This window comes from Palaemon carinicauda, chromosome 19 (genome assembly GCF_036898095.1).
Source record: "Palaemon carinicauda isolate YSFRI2023 chromosome 19, ASM3689809v2, whole genome shotgun sequence".
In the NCBI taxonomy this organism is placed as follows: domain Eukaryota; kingdom Metazoa; phylum Arthropoda; class Malacostraca; order Decapoda; family Palaemonidae; genus Palaemon; species Palaemon carinicauda.
The window spans coordinates 62,598,266-62,612,929 of NC_090743.1; the positions used below are offsets into that span (position 1 = coordinate 62,598,266).

General features: G+C 47.8%; 1 protein-coding gene across 2 annotated transcripts in view; it reads right to left on the reverse strand.

The window, feature by feature from the left end:
• The window catches only part of trbd (trabid), a 534,005-nt gene that overhangs the window by 338,964 nt on the left and 180,377 nt on the right, over window positions 1-14,664 (reverse strand). For both annotated transcript variants that reach the window (XM_068393601.1, XM_068393602.1), the window contains exon 3: window positions 9,411-9,510. In XM_068393601.1, the coding sequence (XP_068249702.1) occupies window positions 9,411-9,510 (100 nt within the window). The remainder of the gene's footprint in view (window positions 1-9,410; window positions 9,511-14,664) is intronic.

Consider the following 14,664-nt stretch of genomic DNA (forward strand, 5'->3'; position numbering starts at 1 on the left):
TCAGAAAGAACTTCCCTAGAGATGAACCTGGTCCCAAGCAACCTCATCCACATTTAAATCAACAATGCTTCTGTTTAAGCTTTTCCAACAGGTAAATGAAAAACTGAATACTCTGTGGCCACTATCATCCACATATATAGAAAATTTTCAGTTAGAAGATGCCAAAATTTCTTCCTACTGACCAAAACTCCCACCCATTTCAATAATCTGAGTAGCTAAAGTTGTTTAACAGGACAAATTCGGAGATAATTTGTATTTTTCCTAACCATACAAACCTTAGCTATTAACATTGGGTTTACTTTCGGCGTAGCTGAAAATGACGAGCCATTAGATTTTTAACGAGGGTTAACTACCCCGGCGCTAGTTAGCAAGGGGGTAGGGGAAGGGGTAGCTTGCAACCCTTCCCCCCCACACACCGGTGAATTGTCTCACTTCACTTAGAGGTAGGACTTGTCTTGGGGGACAGGGCTGGCGGGCAAATATGTGTAAATAGCTAAGGTTTGTATGGTTAGGAAAAATACAAATTATCTCCGAATTTGTCATTTGTTCCGTAACCGAAATACAAACCACGCTATTTACATAGGGTGACTTAACCCTTAGGAAGGGTGGAAAGTCCCCAGCCTTACTGGCTTTGGCTTTACCCGGGGACTCAGAATCCGAGTGAGTAGCACTCGAGAAAAAGTCCCTGCACCTCACAAGTTCCTTGCTCCGCAAGGAACGTGTGGCCTACATAAGTTTGTGTGTGGAGGAATAGAGTGTGACTCGTCCTAGGAAGTTAACCTGGAGTCCTTCAGATGGAATTCTAGGCTAGGACGTTCCCAATACCACCTCGTCAGGGTATCGGGGATGCGACAGTATTAACTTAATACTAGGAACACAAAGGAGCATGGTTTCCCTGCAGAGGTTGAGGTCAGCTATGCAGAGACCAGGATGCTGCTTTCCTCAAGAGAGGGGAGGATGAAGAAGGAAGTAAGGGCCAGGCATACTCTTTCATTCACGCAGACTGAGACCAGGTAACAATGCCCTCAACCTTCTGCTACCTGTCCAAAAAGGAGCCTGAGGTTAGACCAGCTGTTGTGCAGCCACCACGGGGCCGATAGAAAAGGTATCGAGGCTCCTGTGGGTCACGTCCTGCAGGTAGTGGGCTGTGAAGGTCGTTTGACGCTTCCAGACCCCAGCTTGTAGCACCTGCGTCACAGAGAAGTTTCTCATAAAGGCCAGGGACGTAGCGATGCCCCTGACGTCGTGTGCCCTAGGGCGACGTGACGGAGGAGGATCAGGATTCAAGGCGTGATGGATAACCCTTTGAATCCAAGCCGAGATGGTGTTCTAGATGACCCTCCTCTTAGTCCTTCCCGTGCTTACAAACAACGCTTGCACGCGGGGACGAACTGCAGCTGTCCTCTTCAAGTAACGCCTCAGACTCCTCACTGGGCATAATAGCAGATGGTCTGGGTCACTTGTTACAGAACAGAGACTCGTGACCCCGAAGGAGTCAAACCGTGGGTCCGGCACTCCAGGGTTCTGAGTCTTGGCAACAAACTCAGGGACGAGGGACAAACCTGAACGTTACCTCCCCCCATCCCCTTGAATGGGCGATGTCGTATGAGAGACCATGAAGTTCACTAACTCGTTTGGCAGAGGCCAACGCGAGTAGGAAAACCGTCTTCCAAGTCAGGTGGCGATCAGAGGCCTGGCGTAATGGTTCGAAGGGAGGTCTCTTCAGAGCCCTGAAAACCCGAACCACGTTCCAAGGAGGAGGTCTCACTTCCGACTGGGGGCAGGTACGCTCATAGCTACGTAAGAGTAAAGAGAGTTCTAGCGAGGAAGAAATGTCCACTCCTTTCAGCCTAAAGGCCAGGCTTAAGGCCGAGCGATAGCCTTTCACCGCCGAGACCGAAAGGCACATTTCTTCCCGCAAATACACGAGGAACTCCGCTATCGCTGGAATAGTGGCATCGAGTGGAGAGATACCCTTCCCACGACACTAACCACAGAAGACTCTCCACTTCGCCTGGTAGACTCCCGCGGAGGACTTTCGCAGGTGACGAGACATTCTTTCCGCAACCTGCTGCGAAAAGCCTCTCTCCGTGAGGAGACGCTGGATAGGCCGAAGCAAGGCTACAGCTCTGTGGAAGATGTTGCAATGTGGCTGTCTGAGTAGCTCGTGTCGTGGGGGAATTTCTCTCGGAAGTTCCGTTATGAGTTGCAGAAGGTCCGGGAACCATTCCGTGTGATGCCATAGCGGAGCTATTAAGGTCATAGACAGGTTGACCGATAGTCTGGTCCTGTTGAGCACCCTTCTCATCAGACAAAACGGTGGGAAGGCGTACACGTCGATGTTGTCCCACCGCTGTTGGAAAGCATCTTGCCAGAGAGCCTTGGGGTCCGGGACTGGGGAGCAGTACAGAGGCAGCTTGAAATTCAAGGCTGTCGCGAACAGATCCACCGTCGGGGAACCCCACAAAGTCAGGACTTTGTTGGCTATCTGAGGATCCAAAGACCACTCGGTACTCACTATCTGCGAAGCTCTGCTCAGACTGTCGGCGAGCACATTCCTCCTGCCAGGAATGAAGCGAGCTGATAAGTGTTATCGAGTGGACTTCGGACCACCTCAGAATCTCTACTGCAAGATGGGATAGCTGTTGTGAAAAGGTACCTCCCTGCTTGTTGATATAAGCCACTACCGTGGTGTTGTCGCTCATCACCACCACGGAGTGGCCCGCCAGGGTCCGTTGGAACTGCTGAAGAGCCAGATACACGGCCTTCATCTCTATCAGGTTGATGTGTAGATACTTTTCTGATTCTGACCAAAGGCCTGAGACCCTCTGGTTCAGAATGTGGGCCCCCCACCCTTCTTTTGACGCGTCCGACAACAGTGTCAAATCCGGGGGAAGGACGAGAAGATCCACTCTCTTTCGTAGGTTTACGTCGATCAGCCACCACCGCAGGTCCGCCTGTTCCGTGGGTCCTGTTGGGACCAGAGAGTCCGGGGAATCGGAGCCCTGACTCCACCGGGACTTGAGCCGCCATTGCAGGGATCTCATCCTGAGACGGCCGTTCGGGACCAGACGGGCCAGGGAGGCTAGGTGACCTAAAAGACATAACCATGATTGGGCTGGAAGCTCTTCTCGCCTGAGGAAGGGCTCTGCCACCATCCTCAGCCTTGCTATCCTGTTGTCTGATGGAAAGGCTTTGTGGAGATTGGTGTCTAATAACATGCCTAGATAAACCAGTTGCTGGGACGGCTGCAGAGAGGACTTCTCGAGATTTACCATGATCCCCAGATCTTGGCAAAGTCCCAGAAGCCTGTCTCGGTGTCGAAGAAGGGTCGACTCCGAGTCTGTCAGGATCAGCCAGTCGTCTAGATATCGGAGGAGACGGATGCCGTTCCTGTGCGCCCAAGACGAAATCAGGGTGAACACTCTGATGAACACCTGAGGTGCTGTGGAGAGACTGAAGCACAGTACCTTGAACTGGTAGGTCTTGCTGTCTAGGCTGAATCTCAAGTACTTCCTGGAAGACGGATGGATTGGGATCTGGAAGTACGCGTCCTTCAGATTCAGTGTGTACATGAAGTCTTGTGGTCTCACTGCAAGTCTGACCGTGTCCGCTGTCTCCATGCTGAACGAAGTTTGTTTGACAAACTTGTTCAGAGCTGAGAGATCGATGACGGGTCTCCAGCCTCCAGACGCCTTCTTTACAAGAAAGAGTCGACTGAAGAAGCCTGGGGAGCCGTCGACAACCTCTTGGAGAGCATCCTTCTTGAGCATGGTCTCAACTTCCGCCCGAAGGGCTAGCCCTTTGCTGATCCCATGGCATAGGAGCTCAACGACACTGGATTCGCTGTCAGGGGAGGTTGAAATGTTGTGAATTAGACGCGATAACCTTGGCCGATCACAGAGACCGTCAAGGAATTGGCCCCATGTTGCTGCCACCTGTGCACGCAACTTTGTAGGCATCCCCCCACAGGTGGACACGCGGGGGGACTGCCACTCCTAGCGTTTACGGCCACGGTGGCTCCCTCTAGGAGTCTTGCCTCCCCTGGAGGACTTACCACCCCTCTTGTCCTTGACAGGAAAGGGCTGTGGCTTAGACACCTTCGTCTTAGCTGCCGGAGCCTGCTTCGGTGTCCTGCGAGGCTGCTGTTGATGTTGTTGTGGAGCTGGAGGCTTGTAGGGCCGAGATGTGAGGGCCCTTTGGAGGAACGAATCATGATTCGACTTCCTCCACCTCTCAGCTGTGTGTTCCACATCCTTGGGCTCAAACAAGCTTCCTCCAAGTATGGAGGAGTGTCTGAGCCTGCAGACATCCACGGCGGGGACCTTCGGATGGAACTTCTCGGTCACCGCATCGCGTCGCTTTAAGATCGAGTTGGCCCACAGGTTGGTAACCTGGTGGGCCAGGAACTCGATGGAGCGAGTGCCCGAGAGGAGGAAGGTCTCCAGGGCCTTCCTATTGCTCTCCTTAGACAAGTCCTCGGAGCGCAATAGGATGCCCAGAGAACCCAGCCAGACGTCCAGCCACGAAGTGGCCTGCATGGCACACTTCGCGACCTTCTCCTGGCTAAGGATCTCCAAAGCCGAGAATGTCACCTGCCGGGAGGAGAGTTTCTCAAGAGGAGTTCCCTTGTGAGCTCTTCCACCGAGTGGTGGAGGGGAAGAGCTACACTGGACTCCCCCATGATGTTAAAATACATCCTCTGCTGTAAACGAGGAGGTGGGAGGAGTTTGTTCCCGGCAGAGGAACGGCTGGAGGAGGCGAGTTCCGAGAGCTGAGCTTTGACCTTGTCTCTGGCACTCTTCACCCCCTGGGACCAAGGCAAAGCCGCGCTGGCCCTTGGGGGTTTCTGGGTACCATAGACTTGATCTAGGACCGTATCCTTGCCTTCGCGAGGGGCGATCTCCGGGTCCTTGAACCTGTCGAGTTGCCTCATCAGATTCAAGACCTGCCAGAAGGCATGCTCAGACTCATGCTGCTCTCCTCCCTGTGGGCTGGCAGCTAAGTCTCCCGTCCCCAGAGGCTCTTCTTGGGGAGACACGTGGACGTTCTCCCGGGGTCTGGTTGGCTCTGGACGGATCCGTGAAGACGACTTGGGAATTGTCTTTGAGTCCTTGGGTTCCCTCCTGGGCGGGATACAGGACTCCAGCAAAAAGGTCTGGAAGGTACCTTCCACGCGAGACGTTTCTCTTCCTCGAAGTGGGGTTCCTCCCATTGGTGCCGTGGGAGAGGCCCTCGCCTCGCTGGACTCTCCTGAGGACGGAAAAGCTTCGTCCACTGGAGAAGGAGAAAACGACCGCGAAGGGGATGGAGCCTTCCTGACGGACCTCTTAGGAGCCAACTTCTCCCTGGGAGAAGTCACCACGAAGTCCACTCCTCTCCTTCTCTTCAGCGGGGGCGAGTCTGTCTTTGTTCTGAGTCCCAGATCAGCGAGGGCTGGCTTCACAGCCTGCACCACCGCTTTCATCAGGTGACCAAACCAAGACCAAACCAAGACTGACGGGTGACGGATGCAGTGTCAGTAATCCCCGCTGGAGGGAAGGGGATCTCCTGATCCTTCGGAGTGGACGCAACGGGCCTACCTGGAAAGAAGAAAGGGAAGAATGTTGTCTGGACCTCTCCGGAGACTCTTCCTGGTCCTGGGTGAGAGACCTGCGCTTGCGCGGTGGCGATCCTGATGGCGATCTGAAGGTACGCGTCCCTGTAGCAGGCACGAGCTGCGGAACCCGGCGAGAACGGGGGTCGCGCTGGCGTTCGCGCGATGGAGCATTCAAGGGATCGCGCGCGGGCGGCTGCTGGAGCGCGGGCGCACAGTCACGCGGGGATAAACGTGCGGGCGAGTGAGCGCGTGGGCGCGCTGGCGATTGGGCGCGAGGGCGCGCTGGCGATTGGGCGCGAGGGCGTGCTGGCGAGGGGGCACGTTGGCGTGCAGATGAATAAGCGCGCGAGGGTAAAGGAGATCGCTGTCGGTCAGGAGAATGGTGAAGCGCAGGAGATCGACGGCGCACTGGAGATCTATGGCGCGTGGGCGAGCGATGGCGAGTTGGCGAGCGATGGCGCGTGATGGCGCGTTGGCGAACGATGGCGCGTAGTACGAGCAGGCGATCGACCGCGCACAGGCGATTTAGCGCGTGTGCGCGTCGGAGACCTGTAACGATCCGAGTCATGGGCGCGCTGGCGAGTGCTTGCGCACAGGCGAAGGATCGCGCGGGCGCTCAGGAGATCGTTGACGCGCAGGAGGGTGTCGACGCACAGTCAGCTGGGGCGCAGGATCAGGTGGCGAGGAAACGCGCAAGGGCGAACGCTCGCGGTCGGGCTCAGGATATGAAGAAGCGTGGGCGCGGGGGCGTGCAGGAACACTTGAAGTGCGCACCGGGGAGCGTGCGCGCTGTTGCGCAGGCGAAGATGGGCGCTTAGGAGCGCGAGGGCTTGGCGAACGAGTAAGGACCTTGCCAGCGTCCAGATCCGAAGATCTAAGGCGAGTGGGCGAGCGTTGGTGCGCAGGGCGCGCATCAGGAACAAGGTGCGCAGGTGTGCGCTGACGAGCAGGAGATCGTGTGCGCTCAGGAGACCGATGGCGCGCAGCAGGAACAGAAGGGTGCTGGCGAGCAGTAGAGAGCTGGCGAGCAGGCGAGAGCTGGCGAGCAGGCGAGAGCTGGCGAGCAGGCGAGCGTTGACGAGCAGGAGAGCGCTGGCGAGGCGAGTCTGCTGGCTGGAACTCAGGAGAGCGCTTGTGCACTACTGCGCTCGAATGCGCAGTTGAGCGCGCAGGGGAACCCTGACGCGCAAGGGAATTACCCACACAGTGGGAGACATCCCTTTGCCCTGAAGGGACAAGTGCCCGTCGGGTGACGGGGTGAGAAGGCGCCTGCTGCGCATCTGCAACCAGAGGTGAAGGTAGGCCGGAAGGACTGGAAGGTCTGGCAGGCGTAGGAAATCGCGAGCGATCTGAGGAGAGGTCCAAGGACGTGGCTGCTACGGTCTGCTCCCGACGAGGAGAATCCTCTGCAGGGGAAGGCGGCGGAGACGACTCAAAGAGGCGCCTCTTAACTCCCTTATAGGGAGAAGGGAGGCCCCGACGGCAAAGAGGAGGATGAGTCTTACGGCGAAGGCGGCCTCGAGGAAGGTCATCCACATCGTCGGTCCTCCGAAGAGGAGTCTCTGTCAGTGCGCTCCCCCGGGGAGGAGACGCACCCGCAGGAGAGACCGTGGGACTCAACTTCCCCTTCGAAGGATGTTCGGAAGGGGAGGCAAAGCCTTCAGCAACGTCCGCAACAGCAGCAGAGCAGAGGTTTGACCAGACCCGTCGGAAGCCTCTGCCACAACCACGTCGACAATAGATGGCGCGTAGTACGAGCAGGCGATCGACCGCGCACAGGCGATTTAGCGCGTGTGCGCGTCGGAGACCTCTGCTATTACCGGCGATTGTTTGACAGCTGCCCCCAACTGGATAAGGTCAAACAGGGCTTCCTTGAAGGGCAAGCCTTTAAGCCCCAAGGAAGCCCAAAGCTGAAAGAGATCATCAATAGAAACAGCATGGTCATCATCATAATGAGAATCAAAATCCTCCCCCGGAGGAGGAGGGGGAGCCGCCCCGCTAACGCCCTCTCCCGCACCCCGAGATCGGGAAACAGAACAATGGCTTACGCTACTACTCGGCGGTCTCTCACGAGAGGCCGACCGAGTGGGAGCTTCGGAGGAGGTTTGGGCGGCGGAAGAAGAGTCCTTGGAGCCTTCCTTCTTCAAGACAACCCTTGAAGGAGAAAGGTCTCTCTTGGACTTCTTCTTACGCCGCCGGGCAAACCTCTCCCACTGGGAGGTAGACCACTCCCTGCACTCACTACACGTTAAATCTCTAGCACACTGTTGACCTCGACACTGCGGGAAAAGGGTGTGAGGATCCGTCTCGACCGCCGACATGAAGGTACCACAGGGGCGGCCGGAGAGTCCAGGGCATTTGCGCATAACTGCGATGAAGGTAGAGGCCAACTTCCAAACACACAAAGTCTGAGAAAAAGAAAAAACAGATTAAGGCTGTCAAAAGCGAGGAAGAAAGGCAGACACGTCTGCACATCGTCCGAACCAAGAGTGAAGTGAGACAATTCACCGGTGTGTGGGGGGGTTGGTAGCAAGCTACCCCTTCCCCTACCCCCTTGCTAACTAGCGCTGGAGTAGTTAACCCTCGTTAAAAATCTAATGGCTCGTCATTTTCAGCTACGTCGAAAGTAAACCCTATGTAAATAGCGTGGTTTGTATTTCGGTTAGGGAACAACTGAATCTTCTGCATAGATGTATTCAAAATCATCCAGTCCTCCAAGTACAACAAAACAGCGACACTCAAGAACCTCAGCCGTTTTGAGATGGACACAATAATCTTGGTGAACATTAACTGTAATGATCAGTCTCCAAGACTGTTCTACAATTATTTACATTTTCCATATGTTGTAGATTGCTAATCGGCCCCTTAATATCTACCAGAAACTCAAAAGTGCAACATGTACCAAAATTTGATCCTTCCTACTTCAACAAATAAACCAACCACTTGATGCCTGCATTACAAGAGAGTTGATCAAGTAGTAAACAAACTGTGCCTCCTGACACGGTGCAGAGAATCATAAGCTATTATCATTACTTATTACTTGCTAAGCTACAAACCTAGTTGGAAAAGCAGTATGCTATATATAAGCCCAGGGGTTCCAACAGGGAAAATAGCACAATGACGAAAGGAAATAAGGATAAATAAAATATTTCAAGAACAATGACATTAAAATAATTATCTCCTTTATAAACTATAAAAACTTTAACAAAACGAGAGGAAGAAAAATAAGATAGAATAGTGTGCCTGATAGTACCCTAAAGCAAGAGAACTCTAACCTAAGACAGTGGAAGACCATGGTACAGAGGCTATGGCACTAGCCAAGACTAGAGAACAATTATACGATTTTGGAGTGTCTTTTTCGTAGAAGAGCTGCTTACAATAGCTAAAGCAAGAAGAATACAATGTAGTACTGTCTGGCCAGTCAAATGACTTCATAACACTCTAGCGGTAGTATCTCAACGAATGGCTGGTGCCCCGGCCAACCTACTACCTAGTTACAAATGAAACTTACTTGGTCTTCCAACCAATTTATTACAATATAGAGCTCTGTAAAAAAAAATAGCTTGTATATTAAACAATTGTTACTTTAATTTCACCACATACCATTACAGTATCTTGGTGTGTAATACCATCAATAAATAAGTTATAAATTTTCATGAATCAAATCTTCGGCATGAGAATTGCCATAGTCATGGTAAGGACAGTAACATTTACTTGGCATATATTGTGGTGATAAAAAATTTATATAGTGTACTGTAATTGACTCTAGTACCTTCCCAACAAACCTTAAATAACAAATAAACCAACTAACCTGATAGCTAAATGCACTAGTGTATGACCTTCATCAAACGCAGAAGGACGGGACAGCAATTTTACATCTGCACTTGTCAATTGTCTCATAGGATCACCACCTGTGAAAAAAAAATTCATCATTATTGCACAAGACATATATAAGAAGACATTTATAACACTTGAACTTGTAATTCCTATCAACCACAGCATGAATAAATGACTGAAAAAGATATGTTGAAATGATTTGTCTAACCCAGTGTCCTCCTGGATGTTGAATACTTGACAAAATTATAAACTGGTCAAGTTATTCCCTATCAAACTAAATGCAATTATCATCATTCGCACAATGAGATTCTAAATGGGTTGAAAACAATAAAAATTCTTTTATCTAATTTCTTTCATAAATGTAGTGTGTGGGAAAAATCATACAAATGAGCAAGTTGCTGAGAGAACAGAGAACCCAGCTGCTGGAAAATACTCTACTGTAGACCAAGATGGATTCGGCATGGGATGAGAATGAAAGACAAGCAGCCAAGTAACAGGATGAAGACTACAAGGAAGAACTAAAAAGTCTTTGATAAAGCGCACCACAACCCACTTATACAAGATGGAATTCACGAACAAAAAGGATAAGAAAAGAACATTCATTTCACATCTACTCTGCCAGTCAAGAAAATAAAGCCAATTTTAAGAGGATTTTGTATTTTTCGCAGCTACACTAACTCAAGTCCTTTAAGGGGACCGTCCACCATGTCCTCCATTTTGTTTTCTAATCATACAAAATACACGCTTTCTGTATGTTTTAGACACATATAATACCTTCATCATATAAAAATTTCAAGCCATTTAATCAATTCTTTTTTTATTTATAAGCAAAAATCATTTGAAAAAAAAAAATTAGGTACATTTTTCTCCACTATGACACTAATTGTATTGAAAATCATACCATCAAAACTTCTTTAATATATCAAATAATTTTGTGTGACAGATTTTCAATTTTCCTTTTTCTCTTTTTGTAATGAATTTTTTTTTTCTTAATTTTCTTCGTCTTAAGAAAAGGGAAAATCAAATTCTGTTACATAAAATTGTGAATTTTTATTCCTCTTTTCAATGATATCTTTCTCTCTAAATTCGAACAATAAATAAGGGAGAAAATTTACTTAAGTGTGAATAAGTATGTTTTTGAGTTATGAGCTCCCAAAGATTTGCTATAAATTTTCTCTTTTTTTTTTTTTTTTAATCAAGATAACATTATCATTATTACCTTACTTTGTACTTTTATTGTTTATTCCTACTTGAAGGTTCCCTAAGTTTACTGATACACTTGGAGTAAGGGTGTCATGAGTTGCCAGCGGCCTCTCATTGTTGCCAGAGTTTTAGTCCGAATGTTCCAGCTATGTACTCTTTTTCCCTCTCTTTTTTATTCTTTTTTTGTTGCTCTCTGCTTACTTTTAGTCCTTTCTTTGACCTTAAGTAACATTGGCCTTGCTATAAAGTTCACGAGGACGTTGTGAAAACACAATGTATATACGAACTGCAAGTAAACAAACACGCATGATTCATAACTTCCATACACCTTTGTAAACTCTGGCTTTTCTTCTCATAGTTCATAGTTTGCTTTCGCCTATCTTCGACAAATGCCTTCCATCTCTGCCAGACGTACGAGATTTCGAAATATAAGTGAAAAAAATTGCTAAATAAATGCAAAAATAAACACGCAAAGACGATTCTGTCAAACTCAGTCATGTAGATGACGCAGTAAGGATGACGTCATCATTTAGACCGCTATATCTTCATATTTGTAAAAATAATTGGTTGAAACTTCTGGAGAGCATGTACGATAGGTTTCTGCCTACATAGAAGCAATAAAACAATTTTCAATTTTTTAAAGTTATGTCAAACACCATAGTGGACGGTCCTCTTAAATAGATAAGCTGGAACTGCACTTGAACTGTTTACAAGGTACTGTACTGTAATTGGTTAACGACAGGTGTAGCGGAGGGGATGCCCCGTCCCCCTGCCTGATTGAGTCAAGCCCTCTTTTGACCTTTGGCCTAATGATTGAGAGAGGTAGCTGAGGGGTAATTAACTTGAAGGACTCAGGGTTGTATAGCTAGGAAAAATAAATTATTTTTAAAATTTGCTATTTGTTCCTACATGAATACAAACCTTTCATGCTTTAAATAAGACTTTTATTTTTATTGATAAGAGGGAATCCCCTAGAACTAAACTGGAGAGTTCTTTCCCCTCCCTGGACATGTCATGCTTTTTGGTCCCAAATGGAAGCACAACCAACCAACTAATAACTCCACACAGGAATGTAAAAGCTACTAAGGTCTCAGACAGTAAAGAGTTAAAAAGATGATAGCACTAAGTAATGGAAAATCAGGCACATCAAGAGAAATGTTTGGCCAGATACAGACACATTCTCCCCCTTGTCAGGAAGATGGGAGAGTTGAAATTGGCAAATGTGGTCTGCACATCCCATAACTCATTAAAATTATGCGTCCGACGAGTGAGCAATGGTTGAGACTGCTGTAAAACCCTCCACAGGGGAAGAGTAAAAATGCATAAACTAGCAAAATGCATTACCTTAGGCAAGATGCATAGTCTCATGAGGGATGTGACATTATTACAATACTACTGAACAGCCACCATAGAACTCAAGGAAAGGAGTTCAATGGTAACATCCCCAGGTACAGAGGTGCAAAGTTAGTTAGAAAAAAAAGAAAAAAAAAAAGACCTAAGCCAAAGTATACTAATAGATTAATTACTTCATTCTTGTTCTTGCCAGGGTTAACCACTTCACTATAAGGCAGCATATCCACTCTCAGTAGTTATTTACAAGATTTGTCACCATCAGATATACTGTACATGCACACTTACTAATAATAACCAACATTTCCATGTTCATTTATTTTACTGCTGATTAAACATTAAATCTTCCAAAATTTTGTTTTATTTTGTATAGTATTTTACTCTAAACAACCAAAACATTCTGAACATTTATTGTGAAGTGATTATAGCTAATTTTTCAGTAATTTGTTATATATAATTTACCTCTACATGATGGTGAGCACTGTGATTTTGTGTAAAAAATACTTCATATTCATTGAAGTGACTTATGTTATTTTGTAATAATTCCATGATAAATAGCCATGAAAAGATATAAAATTACTAGTCATTAATGGTGTAATGGGCTTTACGTTACACATAAATGAAATGAAAATGACAAATTTAGAAATAATTTTTATTTTTCCTTAATATACAAGCCTTGACCTCTTTCAGTGGATATTTCAGCAAATGCTGAAAACTGGCCAAAAGATTTTTTAGCGAGGTATAACTATGCACAGCTCATTAGCAGGGGGTAAAGGGGTAGACTAGTCGGTTGAGTAACATCTCTTTTTAAATTGCAGGCAGGACTTTCCTGGGGGTTAGGTGCTGGCGGGTCTGGTATGTGTAAATAGCTCAAGGTTTGCATAGTAATGAAAAAACAAATTATTTCTAAATTTGTCAATTATCCCAACATGAATATAAATCCTTTCACTCTTTACAGAGGACTCTCTCCTTTGAGAGGGTGGAAGTCCCAAACCAACTGACTTGTTCCTGTGCCGGGGTGTTAATCTGTACTTTGCACGAGCTTAATAGATACACCATGACACCTTGCTAACTCTCCAAATGTGTGAGAAATTTAACAGTCTGGCCAATCCAGTGAATGTGTGAGAACTCAGCAATGTGACTTGACCAGTTAAGGTAATATTTGGAGCTAAACTACACACTTAATCTAAACATTGCCCAATTCCACCTCACAGGGATATTGGAGACAAAACAAATATATGCATATATCAGGTTGCACAAGGGACACCGATACCCACCTGCAGTTAGAGGAGTCAGCTTGTAGAGTTTCTTGGTTGCTGCACCCCAAGATAGGGGAGAATGAAAGGCAAAAAGGCTGATACCAGGTAATATCTGCCCTCAACCAACTGCTATTGTCCTAAAAGGGAGCTGAGGTGCTTGTGACAACATTTTGTGCAGCCACCACATGACCTATGGAGAAAGTGTCCAGGTTCCTGTGGGTTACATCTAGCAGGTAGTTAGCTGTGAAGGTCATTTGACATTTCAACATGCCTGCTGGAATACCTGCACGACAGAGAAGTTCTTTTTGAATCCCAGGGATGTGCTTATATCCCTGAAATCATTAGCTCTAGGTCTTTGATTCTGAGGATTAGAGTTTGAAAAAAGAGCTCTCTATATCACTTGCCTAATCCAGCCGGAGATAGTATTGCATGTTATTTTCCTGTTGACCCTGCCCATACTGATGAAAAGTCTCCTGGGGTTCTTTTGAAATAAGACCTCAGCATCCTAATAGGGCCTAATAACAGTTGATCCAGATCTTCTGTTACAGAGCGTAGACTCTATATCTGGAAGGGCCCGAATCTAGGATCCACTACAGCCTGATTTGGAGTCTTAGCAATAAACTCAGGGACGAAGCTGAGTGTCACCTGCTCCAACCCCTTGCATGGGCAATGTATGATAAAACCATGTAGCTCGCTGACTCTCTTTGCAGAAGCCAGGGCTAGGCATAAAACTGTTTCAATGTCAAGCCACGATCTGACTACTGAAGTAATGGTTCATAAGGTGGTCCTTTCAGTGCTCGTAGTACATGTACAGTACTATGCTTCAAGGAGGAGGTCTAACTTCTGTCTGAGGGCAGGAGCGCTCAAAGCTCCATACAAGGAGAGACAATTCAGTCGAGGAGGAAATGTCAACTCCTTTCAATCTAAAGGCGAGACTCAAGACTGAGCAATAACCTTTCACTGCCGAGATCGAGCATAGTTTTTCTTCCCTGAGGTATAAAAGAAACTGCTATCACAGGCATAGTGCCTTCGAGAGGAGGGATACTCCTTCCACGACACCAACCACAAAAAACAGACCACTTTGCCTGGTATACGGTGGCTAAAAGGCCCGGAGGTATCCAGACATCCTTTTCGCAACTGATTGTGAAAAGACTCTCTACGAAGGAGATGCTGGATAATCTCCAGGCGTGAAGTCTTAGTGAAGCTAAGGCATTGTGAAATATTCCTGCATACAGTTGTTTGAGTAGCTTGGGAAGAAGTGGTAGCTCTCTTGGAGCTTCTGTGAGCAGATGTAGAAGGTCCAGGAACCATTTTGCATGCTGCCACATCAGAACTGAGGGTCATCGAGAGATCTTGCAATGCCCTTAATTTGTTTATAAGTTGTCTTACTAGGCAAACCAGGCCAAGTGCATAAAC